Source organism: Perca fluviatilis, chromosome 8, assembly GCF_010015445.1.
Source record: "Perca fluviatilis chromosome 8, GENO_Pfluv_1.0, whole genome shotgun sequence".
Classification (NCBI taxonomy): Eukaryota; Metazoa; Chordata; class Actinopteri; order Perciformes; family Percidae; genus Perca; species Perca fluviatilis.
Genome location: NC_053119.1, coordinates 39115436 through 39133748, shown reverse-complemented (window position 1 = coordinate 39133748; position 18313 = coordinate 39115436). Strand labels below are relative to the sequence as shown.

The 18313-nt window shown below is 41.9% G+C and overlaps 1 protein-coding gene across 3 annotated transcripts in view; it reads left to right on the top strand.

Annotated features, from left to right (window-relative positions):
• Positions 1 to 18313, top strand: part of ntrk3a (neurotrophic tyrosine kinase, receptor, type 3a) — a 143140-nt gene that overhangs the window by 66263 nt on the left and 58564 nt on the right. For all 3 annotated transcript variants that reach the window (XM_039809718.1, XM_039809717.1, XM_039809716.1), the window contains 5 exons: positions 8755 to 8867; positions 9203 to 9386; positions 11452 to 11475; positions 12013 to 12059; positions 14224 to 14326. In XM_039809718.1, coding sequence (XP_039665652.1) covers positions 8755 to 8867; positions 9203 to 9386; positions 11452 to 11475; positions 12013 to 12059; positions 14224 to 14326 — 471 coding nt within the window. The remainder of the gene's footprint in view (positions 1 to 8754; positions 8868 to 9202; positions 9387 to 11451; positions 11476 to 12012; positions 12060 to 14223; positions 14327 to 18313) is intronic.

Here is an 18313-nt window from a genome sequence, read left to right as displayed (position 1 = left end):
TTAAAGAAAAGACTCAAGAAAAGACTCCTAAAACTGCTGCATCGCCAGCCTTCTGCTTTAATATAGTAGTAATACGCTCCATATGATCCTGAATGTACAGAGCAGAGTATGATGACAGTTTAGGTTAACAGTTGCTTCATACTCAGTCCCAACAACACAGAGCTTTAATGTCAATCTTGTCAATCACTCTGCAGTAATTCATTTCTTCATAGCTTTCTGAATATATTGACACGTGCTGTTAATCGTAGATTAAGCTGAGTGACTGGTATACACTGTCAGCCCTCTTGGTTACTCCAGCAGCAGCATTCACATCCACGTCAGCCAAACTTTCATGCTCCATCTTTTCCATTTGATTCCCTTATATTAGAAAGAGTATGAGTACAATCACAATTCAATCTGATGAGCAATCTCTATAATGTGACAAATTGCAGATTAATTCAATTAGACTATAGCACATCAAGCTGCAGTGGAATTATCAATCCATCATAAATGCTGCTGTGATTATTTCACAAAACATGAGCGGAGTCTTTGTGTACAGACAGTCATTTGTGTGTCCAGACATCTGATCATTAGCTAACATGTGTCCTCCTGACCCATTGACTCCAACAGAGAATATCATAATGTTTGCACGTTTAGTTGCATATTGCAAAAAATTCTATTCAGCTTATTGCTGTACTGGTTTAAAGGTGTGTGCGATATAAACAGATGAAAATGTTTTGGATCCCTTTCTCACTCCACTGCAAGCCTGTGCATGACAATGTAACACACAACCTATTTTCAGTGCGAGCTTCACCCGGGCATCATACATACACTACACCCAGAGGCTTGAATTTAAAAACACAGTGCCGCTGAGGAAACTAGAGTTGCGCTGTACTGGAACCTGAGCAATATAAGCCACTGAGCCACTGCCTCCACATAAATGAGGAAATATTAGAGGACACTCCGGCGGAGTCTGGTCCCATTTCTATGTCATCAACACATCCATGATTCATGGAAATGTTGTGTAAAACACAACAAGCCACAAAGAATGCTGGGATTTTTTGAGGACTGTACTGTAAAGTGCCTCCTCATCTATCCAAACACCTGAAGCGCATTTTCAGTAATATTTTTCTTTGTAATTATGTATGGTTTGCAAAAATGGGAACTGCATGTGTCCGTGTAGATGAGAGAAGCAAAGTGTACGCGCGCTGTGCACACGCTACATTATGGCCAAGCATGCGCCCCTAAAATAGCATCTGAATAACGCGCTACTGACTTTAGACTAGCGCCACTGACGTTAGACCAGGTTTTTCCTGGTCAGTGGTGGAATTGTTTTCTGAAACTGCAACGGGTGGAGGGAGATGGAGTGGGGGGGAGGAGGAAGCGGCACAACAGGAGCAGGTGGTGCGTTTGGAGGCCCACGCTCCATGGCTGCAGCAATCCTCTCCAGACTTGAGGAGATGTGCCCGAAGGGCCGCAGCAACATCGCCACCCGGCCAAGACGGCATTTATTACTTTGCCGCATCCCGGACAGCTCCCGGTGGCGTGCGCCAGGCAAATCCGCCGTCATAATAGCAATCCGCCACGGAACAAGCGTGCCTGCTCTTAAAGGGAAAGTGAGATGACGCTCTGATTGGTTTATTGCACGTTATGCCCAAACCACACCTAGCTACTTCAGACCAACCCATTTTAGATTTGCTTCGGGCGCAAGACTCATTTATCCCGCCGGTATAATAGCAACAGCGCCCGAGATCCGCCCACAAAGCTACTTGCGTTTTGCGTTTCATACTTGCGTTTCAGATCGCTAAAATAGGGCCCTGTGTGTTTACATGTGCAGTCGTATCCCAGATGTGATTGGCTGTTTGAAGTTTCTTGATTATGTGTTCTGAGGTTATGAGTAAGGGTATAAGTATTGTTATGTAGGGAATAAAGTCTTGTCTCTTGTCTTCCATCAGTAATAAAATGGACAAGCCAAAGAGTGCTAGAGACAGCAGTGGCCAGGTCAGTGGATACACAAAGGATGGAGAGTCAAAGACACACTGGAGCAAATGATGTGAATCTGTGTACGAGTGAATAGTCTGGCTTTTTCCATTCCCAAATATGATCCCAATGAGGATAACACTGTGTTGTTAGATAGTACACTGCCTCCAGGTTGTTTTAAGCTTAACTGTAGCACTCGTTTGTGTTTCCTTGTATAGCTGTGAACCACTATGGAGAACCTCTGATTCATATAATTGGCTCCTTACTGCTAATCTAAGAATGAAATTCAAATCTTTATTCTCTCTTGCAGAATAGCTGGGTTACTCTTTATTTATTTATTCATGTTTTATTTGTGGCAGTGATGCACAAAAAGCATATAGTGAATGAGCCGAGGACTTTCATTTAAAATCCAAACTTGTTATCTGAGTGTGTGTGTGTTGCTGAGAGCGGTTGGTTAGAGGGGCTACAGTTGTCATTTGAACCACAGAAAGGTCAGCTGTCTCCTGTCCCTGCAGCCAACACAGAGCTGGGGGTGGGCAGTGGATGTGGTTTCCCTGCTGGTGAAGGAACGTCGTCTTGGTGTTTCCTCGCAGAGCTGCTTTTTTATGAAGGTAAATATGGTGCAAAACGTGAGAGCTTGTAGAATACAATGTGAGAACTTGCAGAACAAAAAAATTGAACTTGTATGTTAAAATTTGCACTTGTAAAATAAAAATTTGCACTTGTAAAATAAAAATTTGCACTTGTAAAATAAAAATTTGCACTTGTAAAATAAAAATGTGCACTTGTAAAATAAAAATTTGCACTTGTAAAATAAAAATTTGCACTTGTAAAATAAAAATGTGCACTTGTAAAATAAAAATGTGCACTTGTAAAATAAAAATTTGCACTTGTAAAAATTATTTCACATTTGAAGTCACAAAAAGAAAAAAAACATGAGAGCTTGTAAAAAAAATCTGAACTTGTAAATTGAAATTTGCACTTGTAGAAAAAATATTCACAAATGTGTAGATTGATATTTGCATGAACACAATGACAGCTGCAAACTTGTAATGCAACATTTACTCATGTACTCTTTTTTTTTATACTCAGGTTGATTTTCCATCACAACCACAACTCAGTGATTACAACCTCTCGAATCTGTCACTGTATGCGCTCTCTCGCATCACAAAGAGGCGAATCTGCGCCTCGACTTTTGCAACACTTGTTGCGATACATTTGGTGCAAAACTAATTTGTACCTGTGGACTTAGGCTGTGGAGCTCTGATCCAACAGAACGGGGAAAGCAGGGTTTCTATCGCCAGATGAGGGACAACTCTGTCCGGCTTATTTAGCTATGTCGCATGGAAACCTGGTTGAATAGCAAGCTAGCGTTAGCTAACTAACCAACCAGCCTGATTCTAAATAAATACCTTTTAATTATCTTAACACTTTTTAACAGTCAAACTGAAACACTGGCGGTGAGCTCCAGGTCCTGCAGCGCCAGACGGACCGTCACCAGCGGGTATCGGCCAGCGAAGCACATCGCTATTATTGCGCCAGCAGCGACGCTGCCGACCTCGACCTGCAGTCGGAGCTCCAGCGGGACACGGAGACCCCCGCACCCGGTAGCAGCTCACCGCTAGTGTTGGTGGAATAGCAAGCTAGCGTTAGCTAACTAACCAGCTTCTAAATAAATACCTTTTAGTTATCTAAACACTTTAACAGTCAAACTGAAACACTGGCGGTGAGCTCCAGGTCCTGCAGCCGCAGACGGACCGTCATCAGCGGGTAACACGTGCCAAGTTCTGCATCCCTGCCAAGACTTCCATCCATAAGGGGAAATAATGATTTTATAAGGCAAAGTAGCTACTGTTTAATTAAAATGTAGGCTATATACATTCCTTTGTCATGTTCATCAATGATGATTATAATTTTACAACGTTTAGAGACATCAATGTTTTATCAGACTATCATTTCCTTGCTACCTGGGTGCAAATCTCAGCAGCAACGAGGGTTAAGAGATGACGCATTATTCGGCAAAAATAATTGCTGCTGCCCGCGAGGTGGATGTAATTCTGCAGAAGCTATTGTTGCTGCCCAAGCGGGTGCAATGATTGGCAGTGAGGCACAACATCAGCAAAGCAAGCTGTGGTCATGGCCGGGGGATGTGCCGATGCTACCGGGTGCGGGGCTCTCCGTCCCGCTGGAGCTCCGACTGCAGGTCGAGGTCGGCAGCGGCTTTCTGGCAATAATAGCGATGTTGCTCTCGCTGGCCGATACCCGCTGGTGACGGTCCGTCTGCAGGACCTGGAGCTCACCGCCAGTGTTTCAGTTTGACTGTTAAAAAGTGTTAAGATAATTAAAAGGTATTTATTTAGAATCAGGCTGGTTGGTTAGTTAGCTAACGCTAGCTTGCTATTCAACCAGGCTTCCATGCGACATAGCTAAATAAGCCGGACAGAGTTGTCCCTCATCTGGCGATAGAAACCCTGCTTTCCCCGTTCTGTTGGATCAGAGCTCCACAGCCTAAGTCCACAGGTACAAATTAGTTTTGCACCAAATGTATCGCAACAAGTGTTGCAAAAGTCGAGGCGCAGATTCGCCTCTTGGTGATGCGAGAGAGCGCATACAGTGACAGATTCGAGAGGTTGTAATCACTGAGTTGTGGTTGTGATGGAAAATCAACCTGAGTAAAAAAAAAAAGTACATGAGTAAATGTTGCATTACAAGTTTGCAGCTGTCATTGTGTTCATGCAAATATCAATCTACACATTTGTGACTATTTTTTCTACAAGTGCAAATTTCAATTTACAAGTTCAGATTTTTTTTACAAGCTCTCATGTTTTTTTTCTTTTTGTGACTTCAAATGTGAATAATTTTTACAAGTGCAAATTTTTATTTTACAAGTGCAAATTTTTATTTTACAAGTGCAAATTTTAACATACAAGTTCAATTTTTTTGTTCTGCAAGTTCTCACATTGTATTCTACAAGCTCTCACGTTTTGCACCATATTTACCTTCATACTTTTTCTCTCCTGTTACTTGTTCATTTTGAAAATATCACTCATTAGTGGAGTCTTTGTCATTTTCTTGTCTTGTTGTTCTTGGAATCTGAGCACACAGTGACCTCACAGTGTCAGATGGTTTGTTACACAGAACCATCATTGGGAACGTGTTTGAAAAAGGGCAAAACTTAAAGGGGTGATAGAATGATTATATAGGGTATTTCACACTGTTCCTTAAGGTCTCCTAATGGGGTATGTAACATTGGTTGGGCTGAAAATGGCCTGGTTGATATTTTATTGGCCCTTATGCATCCCTGTGTTTTGGCCCTATTTGTAAAAGAGCTTTTCTTCCAAATATGGTATGGTCATGAATATTTAGATGAGCTGCGCGCTGATTGGTTGAGCGAATTGCCATACACACACATTAGAGATGCGCGCTGATTGGATGAGCGAATCGTCATACACACACATTAGACGCGCGCTGATTGGTTGAGAGAATCCCCAATACACACACATTAGAGACGCGACAGAATCTCATATTCCAGACACTGCAATGTTTCGTTACCAAATTCACTTATGAGACTTTTCTATGCGAGAAATCAACTATATAAAGCTCAAATATGGGCCGTTTTACAAAAATTGGCATGTCGGACTTTAGGAGCTCCACACAGTCTGACGAGAAAGCGGCAGCCTGCTGAGCTCCATACCCAAGGCAAAGTCACCCTTTGTGGATACTGCACTCCCTGTGCTCCATGGCCGGCTGCCAGCATAACTATTATATATTTACGGTTTGAATTTCGTCACACCACTTATATAACATCTACCCCAATATCTTATAAAGCTAACCGTTGTGTCCGATTTGATTTTAAGGCATTTTTATGAAAGCCAGGCGTGTTGTTAGGACGAGCAGCTAGCTAGCCAAATGTCCCATTCAATACAATGGTAAACAATTGCATCTAGCTAGCTACACTTTCGGCATAACTATAGTATATTTACAGTTTGAATTTCGTCACGGCATGTATATTACAGGTTCCCTTTTACAAAGCTTAGCTAACACTTGTCCGATTTCGGATTTCAATTGAATGCATTTTTGTGAATGTCAGAGGTCTCGTTAGGAGGAGGCTAGCTAGCTCTCATTGATGGACTCCAGCTCACCGCGGGCTCTATCAATGAGACTCGCGGACAAGAGGCGTTTATTTCCCCGATTGTTTGTTTAAATAACTCAACACACATATCCATTATAAGATTAACTGGAACCTGGTAGCTAAGAGATTGCGGGCGTAACAAGCTTGCTGACCGCGCTCTCAGTCACTCACCGAGTTCACATCGAGCTCACAGCTGTGACGCAGGACAGGCAGGGCGGCGATGTAGCAACCCAGGCAGCACCGGCCACTGAACTCCGACCCACAGTCGGACAAAATTTGCAATTAGCCATCCATTTTCGTAAAACGGCCCATATTTGAGCTTTACATAGTTGATTTCTCGCATAAAAAAGTTTCAGAAGTGAATTTTGTAATGGAATAGCAGAGATCTGCGCGACCTAGATTCAGAAGACTACCTGATCTCAGGTCAGTTTGTAGCCTATGTAAATGTTGGGGCGTGATCGTTCTCTTAATACACCCATGGGCGTGACAAAGGTACAGGTTTTGAGATGCTTACGTAAGCAACTAGCTTTGTTGAGATCTCAAAATATGAGATTTTCATAGTAAAGGGGTGTCAATGGGATTTTGAGTTTATATGTATGTCCTATTTACCCACCGAACTGTCGTTATTCAACTATGACAGGGTAGAAGCGGTTTTGCATTCTATCACCCCTTTGAAAAGAATACCTGGCAGGTGATTGGATGAACCATCTGTCTATTATACTCTTGATGAAGCCAGTCGGGAGAAGAGCCAAAACACCTTCAGTCTCCAGTTCCGATAGAAGTGATGTCTTGCAGCGGCCATTGATGTTGCCTCTCCTTGCCATAACTAAAAACCACGGCCGCAGCTTGTAGCTCCTCTTGACCACATTTCTGTGAGATTCTCTCTGATATGGTCAGAGTCCAGCTGTGGTTCGTTATGACTGGAAGTAATGGATAATAGTTATCTTAGTGCTTCCTGGAGAATGTAATTATGTGTTTGCTTAATGAAAAGGCCTCGATGCATGCAGTTCAAAACAAATTGTGACAAATTACTGACATAATTGCAATGACTTGATTTCATGTTTAAAACATGACAAAAACGGTACAGAGCAGGCATTTCATTCAAATGTGTGATGACAAGCTGCAAACAGAGTTGAGTGGCAGAGCAATTTTTGTGTTATGTGGCACAACCAAATGTACCAAACATGGATACAAACATAAAGCACAGCCACAGTGACATACAACTGTAATTAAAGCAGTATGTTTTTACGCTAACCATCCGTTGGAATTATGAAGCAAATAAAGTTGTGACTATGGGTTGGAAGCAATACATAGACTGCACCAATCATTCCACATGTCAGCGCACACACACCTATCAACAGGCTAACCTTGGAACCTAATATCCAGATGTCCGTGAAGTTCACTGTGGATGTTGATGGTCCGCAAAAGTTGGCTTCTAAAGAATTTGGTGACCCCTGATCTTTCCTCTAGCAAAACACAATTGCCCAAGAATCATGAAATATACAAACAGTATCATATTCATGTCCCACAGTTGATGCAACTTTTCCATTTTTCATATTTCATACGACCTTTCCTCAAGCACCAGCCTCACCACAATTCAAAGGCTAATGCATATAAAGCTTCTGCAAGGATGAAAACAGACCAGTATTAGCTCTTTGCGGTGCAAATGTAAGTGAAGGCGTGTTTGTGTTTGTGCACGTTCAAGATGTTTGAACTGATGTTTGAGAGGACACATGGTTGGTGTGAGTGCAAGCTACAGGTTACGTCTGTTGGAACCGTTATGTTGGCGACTAAATGTGGATTGTAAAAACGCCAATAAAGCTCTGTGTAGCTGGGGGGAACTGCAGGGTTGGTGATCATTCTCACTATGTGACACCTTTCACATCACACATTCTTATTTGATCCTTCATCATGAATAATAATTGATAATCGTCGCTTTAAGAAGAGTAAAATGTTCACTATGTTGTTTTTTTATTCTAAGACTTCAGCACCGTGGGCTGTGATGACCTGCAGCCTCTAGGTGCTGCTAGCATGGCTATAGCCTCAGTCATGTTCCTGGACGGTTATTGACACCCAAGGGTGCTTTCATCCACAGCTCCTTTCACTCTCTGACGAGGAGTAAGAAACTCAACCAAGCTTTGTGTGTGTGTGTGTGTGTGTTTGTGTGTGCGTTTGTGTGTGTGCGTTTGTGTGTGTGCGTGTGCGTGTGTGTGCGTTTGTTTGTGTGTGTGTGTGTGTGTGTGTTTGTGTGCGTGTGCGTGTGTGTGTGTCTGTGTGTCTGTGTGGTGCTGGTTTGAATTTCTGACATAAAGACGATGACATTGTTACAGTAAACAGCATTTAAAAAGCATTTTGTCCATCAACACAGAGACACACGAGAACAGGAACACACAAACTCAGACACACACACACACAAGGACACACACACACACAAGGACACACACACACACGCACACACACACACACACGCACACACAATCTACATCGATTGGAAGAGATTGTGATGATGCCAGAATATTAAATTGATAATCCCGGCCTCTGTATTCCTGATGTGTAATGTGTTGCAGTCCCAGTGTAACACAATACAACACATTTATGTCGTCCTCTGTTTCAAGTCCAAAGTGAAGTGCTCATCTGTCCTCTGTTCTCTTTGCCGTCTTCAGTTCCCCCCTCGATCGTGAAGCTGAAGGAGCCAGAACGCCGCCACGACACGTGCATAGAGTTCACTGTTCGCGGCTCGCCCCACCCGGCCTTACGGTGGTTCTACAAAGATGAGGTGCGGTAGATTCATCTGATCCATCTGCTGTACCACATATTGTTTCTAAACGATGCTTTGTTACTTCATGGCTGCTCTCTCTGAGCGTTCATTTGTTTACCCGAGCAAAATGAAATACACTGCTGAGAAACAAACATATTATCAAAATTTAACTGCACTTTTGGGCTTAAATATATCAATAAGTAGAGTATGTTTACTTTTTATAATGTTTTAGAAGGAACCTAACATATAGAACAATATCTTGGAGTGTGATGACTCTTGACTGTTAGATATATGTCTTTGCTCTCTTGGATTCTTGATGTCACTGTTCACTTGTCCCATCACTGCCCTTTCAGGAAATATCCCACACTGAGTATGTGCGTACTGATATGGATACTTATCAGGACTATGTAGAGGGCTGCCTGACCTTTAAAAACCCTACGCACCACAACAACGGCAACTACACTCTGGAGGCCAGCAACTACCTGGGCGTGGCCACCAGCACCGTGTACGGCCACTTTCTGGACAAGCCCTTTGATGGTAAGGTGGGACATAGAGGGACATTGAGGGACATGTTGAGACATGTCGTAGGCTTCTGGCAGAATGCAGATACAAAACCAAACAAGAGCAGGGGAAAAGGAATTAAAAAGAATTCAACAAGATTATAGAAAATGTAAAGCTCCCATCATGCTCATTTTCAGCTTCATACTTGTATTTTGTGTTTCCACTAGAACATATTTACATGCTGTAATGTTCAAAAACACATTATTTTTTCATCCTGACTGTCTGCATATTCCTGTATTTACCCTCTGTCTGAAACGCTTCGTTTTAGCGGCTGTCTCTCTAAAAAACCCTCCTGAAAAAGCCCAGTCTGCTCTGATTGGCTTGTAAGAAAAATATGGCGCACCTTTTTGGTAGATGAGCCTGCATGAGGAAGGGTAGCTGTATCTGATTGGCTTGTTGAATCTCATTTTTTCTGATCATCTTACTGTATTGTGTGTGGGTCGGTAGGCAGCCTAGATACCCACATGTATACAGGCACTAACAAAGTTAATTTAGGCTATTTTTTTTTTTTATAAAGTTTTTAGGCCTTTATTTGACAGGACAGCTGAAGACATGAAAGGAGAGAGAGAGGGGGGAATGACATGCAGCAAAGGGCCGTGGGTCAGAGTCGAACCCGCGACAGCTGCATCGAGGTGTAAACCTCTATATATGGCTGCCCGCTCTACCAACTGAGCTATCTGGGCACCAATTTAGGCTATTTCTGTCATCAGGGGTACGCTTAAGCACATCTTCAACAGTGGATATATTTTGACAATTTTCTCAGTCTTAATAATCCAAACAAAGTCGTAGCTTTAAAAAACATAGTACTAAATGAGGTAATGGAAGAAAGGATTTCCCTTAACGCTACCAAGCAGATCAGCAACCTCAATCTAGGTGGCAGTAGTTCACTTTAACGCTGGTTGCCACTCACCATAAAACATAAAGAAGAAGACGAAGCGCCCTCAGTGCACGTGTTGGTCAGTCAGACGGCACAGTGATGGCAGGTAGGGAGGAGAAAAGTCAGAAACTGACAGGTTTAATAGCAGAATGTAAATTGCTCTGATATTCGGTTTTCACAAAATGATACTTTGTCTTCAACGCACAATAGTTTGCAGCAGGTTGCTTCCAATCTAATTTAACCCCTGGTCATCAGACAGTGGTGCTGCAGCATGAAACAACAAGAGAACGCTAAGCCCTTTGGTTTGTGTTCACCCTCCGCTCTAAACAGCCATGGCTGACCAGTTCCACAAAGCTCCAACCGCACCATGTCCATGTGATATCGTAAGAAAACCTATGCACAGCAATTTATATGATATCATTTGAAATTACAGCGACCGCCGACCGGTCGTAAAAAGATCGTAGTGTGGGTTATAACAGCGGTAGTACTCTCGGTACACAAACACCCATTTCCTGTGTGAAAGTCTTGTGTTTTCTCCTTAACTTCTTCCAGGACACGAACTCCACTCCCCGGCTTGAAAAGCCCTGTGTTTTATATTCCAATTTTTCTATTCTATATTAATGTTCTTAACTGTTGCAGTACGTTGTGATAAATGGTTTATTGTTTATTCCATTTCCATATGTTTACTGAATGCACCAAACACGCCGAGGCAAATTCCATACAAGTGAAAACCTACTTTGGCAATAAATCTGATTCTGATATTTATTTTGAACCATAGCTGCCATGCACATTATTGTAGAAGTACAGTGTTTAGTTTAGTTCAGTTTCTAGTGAGAGAGCTGTGTGTGTGGTGAACAGGGTCCAGTGGAGCCCGGGGCCGGGGCCGGTTTGGCCCTCAGGTTCTGTGTGGCGTCAGCCTCTCCTCAGCAGCACTCTGACTCTCTGTGTTGCATGAAATAAAGTTTATATATATTTAGTCTAAGTGTAAATGAAGAAGAGCTATATATAGACAGAGGTGCTGGTTTTAACAGCAATATTTCTGCTGTTTTGCTCTCTTCACACCTTACAGTAATGCTCTGTCTCTATTTTCATCCCTTGTCATCCCTTTCTATATTTACCTTCTCTGTGCAGTATGTCTCACAGCAACTTCTCCTTCTTCCACAGGTCCAGACACAGATTATGATTATGGTAAGTGCTTTTTAAAAGAATCTCATTATAGTATAATGGTTTGGATCCATGGTTGTCAGGAAGGAGTTAGCTCTTCATCATGACATCCTCTACATGTCTAAGGCCCCAAATGTTCAAGCTGACTTTCATTTTATATGACCAGCTTGTGTGCACATTGCACTGAATATGGTTTAATATAACTATTCCATCATAGAACAAGTGAAATATCCCATTAACTGACTGTTCTTGAAGACAGGATGTAGATATGTCTGAGTAAAGATGATTTAATGCTGAATTTATAATTTGCCAGAATTTGTATCTTTACAGAGACAGACTGCTGAGCTGGACTGGACCTGCCAGTGAAGATGATATTGTGTCTATAACTGACAGTATCATTGCAGGGCATTGCAGCTACTTGTTCATTATTGATTAGAGCAGCTTTGTAGTTTACTGCTTCATGTGTGAGGACTTGTGCATAGTTTCCCTGCAGAAGCAGCAGGGCAGTAACCTCTGGTTATTTTTAAACCCAGTCTGTATCTCGTTGTGTTTCTCCACCAGTAACCCCGACTGCAGAGACTCACAAACCTGAGGAAGATACGTTTGGGGTGAGTGACTGAAATATGAAACACGTTGAGTGTTTGGCTGAGATTGTGTTGGCGCTGATCACCCAGGTAGAGAAACAAAGCCTACAGCTAGCGCTGTTTGATCGAAGAATATCTGTAATAATGTCCCTACTTGCTCTGTATTTTCTGTCTGTAGTTAGGCTGTGTATACTCTTGCCTAGGAGGAAAAGATTTGGAAGAAAGGAGTAGAAAAACAATCAGAAAATGTGTCTCCAGAAGAGTGTTGAGAGCGGACGGTGCTATTTTAATCCAGCCTTCTGCCGCCATTGCTTCTATCTGCTGAAATCCCCTGGTGGCTGGTGAGCCTGAGAGTTGGTTCCAAATGTAATTGAGTTCATCTTTTTCCTGTAATTGTCTGGGAAAAGATAACTCTTGAGGCTGAGGCCTTGAAGCAACATTGTGGGTTAGTGTGTGTCTGTATGTGGCTGCTTTTTCTAACATATTTTGTTTGTATCTGTGTTCAGAAAAAAATATGAAAAACTGTATGCATCTTTAAATTCAAGTGTTTAGAGATAAGGTCAAATCCCTGTTGGCGACCAGTGTTCATTCCACCTGACATGAACACATTGAACAGAGCTAACAACATACTGAGGACTCTCAGCAGCACAGTTGCTACAACTTGTAAAGTCAGTCCTAATGGAAAACCCTGGTGATGGAATGATTCAGTCAAAAACATTGCATTCCCTCATGATGTGAAGAAGAAGAAGAAGTACTTAAGTATACCTCTTGATGGAATTCTTTTGTGTCATGCCGTTGTTACATACACACACACACACACACACACACACACACAGACCCATATAATACACACATGCACACAAGGACCGAGGGCTGGGCGATGGGGCCAAAATCTTTCATTTCATATCTCGATAACATTATATATCACGATATAGCATGTTTTCTGGTAATTCAATAAATAAATACAAAATTTGGTGAATATAATTACTTAAAGACAAATGAAAAGAACTGAGTAGTTTTCATTTTATTAAGAACCTAAGCGCAAAATGAAAATAAAGATGTTACTGGTTCCGTTTGACTGTTGACAGCATGGTTAACAGGAGTTTAGGATTTAAGATCAATACACCCCCTGACCACAAAGTGATTGCAATGGCAGAGTGACGCTGTCCATATTTCCACTCGTTGACAGGAAGTGAAACAACTGCAGAAGCAACTAACTTGGGTGCAAACCTAGCCAAAATATGACTATTTGTGTCTTGCTGTTTGTAGCATAGATGTATTATAGTGAATGAAAACCACAAGGCTTCCTTTTTTTCGACCTGATATTTGTCTTATTCATTGAGGTGTGGATCTGGAGCAACGTTAAGAAGAGTTTAATTGTGTATCTGTGTTGCTGTGAAGTAGCAATAGGGCTAACCTTACAACAACTGATAAAAAAAAATATATATATAAAAAAAATTGTCATTTAGTTCAGTAGACTTGCAACGATCAGAACATAAAGCGTCCAAATTATGCAAATATTGCCGTAATGTATTTTGGCTGCTGTATTTTTGACATTATAGAAACAAAATTGAACAACATACATTTTTATACCGTTTTGAGCATCGTATATATGTGTATATATGGTCATTTGGCCCTGCCCTAACAGGCCCTATAGACATTAGCATTACTGTGCAGAGATGGCAGAGTGATGGGGCTGCCATAGTCTGGTGCTCCCAGCAGTTGGGGATTTGGTGCCTTTCTCCAGGGCAGCTCAGCAGCCCAGGGGGGAACAGGCACCCCTGCAGCTACCAGGTCACACTCCGTTCCGAATGGTCTGCGCTGGATTTGCACCGGTGACCCTCCAGTCCCAAAGCCAAGTGCCTAAGGACTGAGCTGCTGCTCCCAAACGGTCTCAGCAACAGTTTTGCTAATACACTGGACTTTAAATCCCATTTAATGGATGATAAAATATCTTGTGTTCAAATTGACAATTTGACCTGTGGGTGTCTAAAGCGAACCACGGTCATCCTCTGGGGACTACATTGTGTCTGATGGAAAATGTAGGCTTGATAGTGTTACCTTCTGGGGACGACACATTCACAGCTAACTTTATGTGGAAACTGAGCTCCTACAATCCCCTTATTGCTGTGCATCTGCCATGATTGTCCTAACACCACCTTTCTTGTTGTCCCTCCCTCGTCTGCAGGTCTCCATAGCAGTCGGGCTGGCAGGGTTCGCCTGTGTGTTGCTGGTGGTTCTCTTCCTTCTCGTCAACAAATATGGACGACGCTCAAAGTTTGGCATGAAAGGTAAGCAGTCAGTGTTTCTATTGGTTCTGTCCTTCTGAAGATGTCTTTCATCAAACTCACAGTGTGTGACTCTGGAATGAAGATTAAAGGTGTGACGGGTATGAAGGTCAGGACCGTACTCATGGATGGAAAGGCTGAAACGGTCAGCTTTGCTAATATCTCTGTAGTATTCATGCATCCAGACATAGTTTGGTGGATTGAATGGAAGGATGAAGGCATTAGGAGTGAGAGGAATAGAAGATTACAAAGTAACTAGAAAATGTATTTCCTGCAGAAAATGGGTGTGAATGCTGAATAGCTAAATTGCTAAAGCTAAACTGGATTAATAGCTTAAATCTGTAAGAAGAAGTTGAAGTACTGAGAATAGTTGGAAAAGTGGGAATGGTTTTAATTAGTATGCATTTCATTGACAAGTTGAATAACACCACTAATGTAGCTGCTGAATCAGCATTCACACAATTAAGAGACAGAAGGATGAAAAGTAGGAAGGGAGGAAGGATAAAAGACAGGCAGGGAGGGAAGCAGGTTGGTAAAGACAGGCATGGGCAGATGAGGAAATGTATGAGACGGTGACATCGCGGCTATGCGGACATGGAAAGCATAATTTAAGCTTAACGAAGAAGAATCTTATCAATGGTAGCATGAACGGTAGGAAGAAAGAATGGAAGCATCGATAAAGGGAGGTAACAGAGGGTCATGGAATCAGGGTTAGTTTCACTGTCTGTTTGTTCCTTCATGGGTCCCTTCCTTCCCTCCATGCTTCTCTCTTTCTCTCTCCATGTGTCTTCCACTCTTTGCTGTCAACGTTTTCAGCAGTGATTGTTTCTACGCTGAGGTGTTCTCACATTCGTCTTAGCTTTATATGGATAACACTGTTTTCAGGATTTCAGCACAGCTGAAGTCAGCGTTGCATATATCAGAGTGGGATTAATAATTAATATCTCCTGACCAAGCACACACAGGTGCACAGCTACATGTCCAGGCTTGAGTTCTGTGTCTTGTTAGGAGCTGGTGTTGCTGTGAGCCGGGTGGATTGATGTCTGTTAGGGGAGCTGTACAGCTTTTGCTCAACCTGTTTGGTTTTGAGTATTGTTCCTTAGTCATATGTGTTGTTATTATGTACAGAAGTACAGTATGACATCACAGCTCATTACTGTATCTGGGTATCCTGAGAAAATAAACACTGCTCATATTTAACAAATTCTTAACTCAATGTCCACTTACTAGTTTTTAAATACATCCCATGGTCTTCCTCATTGCATGGCGTAGACGCAATAGTCTGAAAAAGATCTCATTGGACCAATGGCCCATTTGTCAGACAGACCGGGGACTACAAATAAAAGTAAGCTTATAGCTAATTCTGGTACTGCTAAGGAGCTGTACATTGTCCCCGTCAACAAAAACAAAAAAAAGCTTCCATTGCTTTGAAGGGCCTTTTAACCGAAAATACACCCCCAAACAAAAGCACATGGCTAATTATTATGCATAATGATGTCATAATACACGGCGAAGGCATGCCCCACCCTCCTCTGCCTCTGATTGGCTAGTCCTTGTTGCCTTCGTTGGTTGAGTTAGTTAGCTTTAGACTGGAGGAGTGAGATAGGTTAATGTTAGGGTAAGAATATTAGCATAAGCAAATCAGAGGCAGAGTTAGTCATGCCTTGGCCATGTAGGAAGGTCCGATGACGATCTTTGGGACTATTGTGTCGTCAGAGGTATGAGCCGTCGGAACCACTGCACCTCGATTCCAGCCGTTGGACCTTTGTTATACCCAGTTTGCCTCTTCACTTTCATCTGTCCCACAAAGGCCAAACATGCAGAAAAATCATCTTAATCTCTGAGTATGGAACTTGGCTGACATGATAACATTGGAAAATGTGTACTACCTCATCTACTATAGTAGCTCAGAGTATATAAAAAAAATGTGTTTCATTCATCATGGAGTAACTTCCATAGAGTTGGGGGACAGATTTAAAAAAATAAAAGAACCAAAAGCAAAGGGCAATATATCGTGACTCGTAGTCCCTTGAATGAGTAAAGCTCCAAAAAACTGTATTCTACACTTCGCATAATGCAGTGTGATGCCATCTTCATGTGTAAAACTGGAGGAATGACATTCCCCTTTCAGAGACAGACACACAAAGTAAAGTTTTTCATGACACACAACATAATGTTTTGTTTTGAGAAAGGAAGATAACAGTTTGTAGTTTAAAGATAATGAAATCATGTAATGATCTTAATGAGTAGCAAGACATCAGCAGCTATCATCTGCCTGTTTTCCCATATCCAGAGTTTTCATCTTTTCAGGCTATAACAGAAACTGGGTAAAGATGACATGGACACATCTTTGTTGTTTGATTTTCTGTATCACAGAAGATTTTTCATCTTCAGAAAGGATATAACCACCAATGTCGGAAGTGTATACATTACATACACAAGTAGTGCAAGTATTACTCCATAAGAAATATTACTTTTAAAAAATACGTAAGAGGCAAAGAAACAAGCCAAGCTCTGGTACAGAAAGCTTTCATATATTTGAGATATATATATATATATATATATATTCAATCAATCAATCAATCAATCAATCAATCAATCAATCAATCAATCAATCAATCAATCAATCAGTATAATAAGGTAATTCTCTACATACTCCAGTGAAATGCAGTTTGCTGAGCAGCTGGAGCTCAGCTAGAGGTGAGTGTTTGTCGACTTTAAATCTCAGAGATTTTTGAGAGTAAACTGCCCCAAGCACCCGACTCCTCTGTGATGACTCATATCAGCAGATCCAGAGGGATGAGAGGGATAAAGATCCAGTGCGGATGAGTCAGCTTCTCTCTGGAAGCAGCAGACAGTTTGCATTCACTTTGTTTGGGAGGAAAATATTTCCTTCTGCAGTTCAGGAGTGAACACACAGACATCTTAAGTGACACCTTATATAGACACAAGTAACGGTGTCTCTGCAAAATAGCCTCAGGAAGGAACTTGTTTTGGTGGAACAGGTGTAAGTTCAAAGGTTGTTTTAGTCGTGCGAAAGAAAACTCAGATTGGACAGATAGTCTAGCTAGCTGTCTGGAGTTACCCTGCAGAGATCTGAAGAGCAGTTAACCATAGTCCTCATGAATCCACATCTATTCATACATTTCAAAAATTGACTCATATTTGAACCTGCATTTCAACCAAAGACACTTTATCTATACAATGAATTAACACTCACGTAGTGGCCAAGGCTTTATTTTGCCATTTGACACAGTCTTACAGTATTTAACCCTTTAATGGCCCCACGCAGAAGAAAAAAAACAATGGATTGTACAGCAGCATATTGGTGCCACTATGACCAGTTTCTCGTTACGATAACGAGTAGGGCTCGCCAACAGGCAGCCAGAAATAACGCGGCTGGGGCAATACGCCAGGTTTGCACACAAGGTCGCCTGACAGTGAGCCAAAGGAAAGTGGCAGGTAGATGTACTGTTTACTGAGGAGTAGATGAGGAGATAAGGAGCAGGGTTGCAGGTGGGTGCAGTAATGGTGAGTGCTAGATGCTACAGGTTACTATGGGGGGCACGGCAATCAAGAGAGGGAGAAGAACAACGCAGTGTTTCACTGCAGTGGCAGAAGTGCCCTCCATGTCGTGAACCGGACCACAGAGCAGGCAATGTGCACTAATGGTTGGTTGAGGCAAAAAAAATAAAAATAAAACTAAAAATCCCTTTCAGCTGAGTTTTCTGGCCTTTGATAGGCTACTATATGTAGTGCAGATTTAGTGTGTGCATGGCATCTGCAGTCTCCAGGTTTTTGATGCACAGCAGGTTCCTTCTTTAATCATTTGAATCTTCCCCCACACCAGGACCTAATATTAATGTACCTTCACACTGATGATCTGTTCCACACATATTCCAATCATACAGTCACATCTCTTTCCACCTTTTTCACTTGAAAAAGATTTCCAGACCATGTTTCCTCTGGAAAATCTAAATAAATAATGGA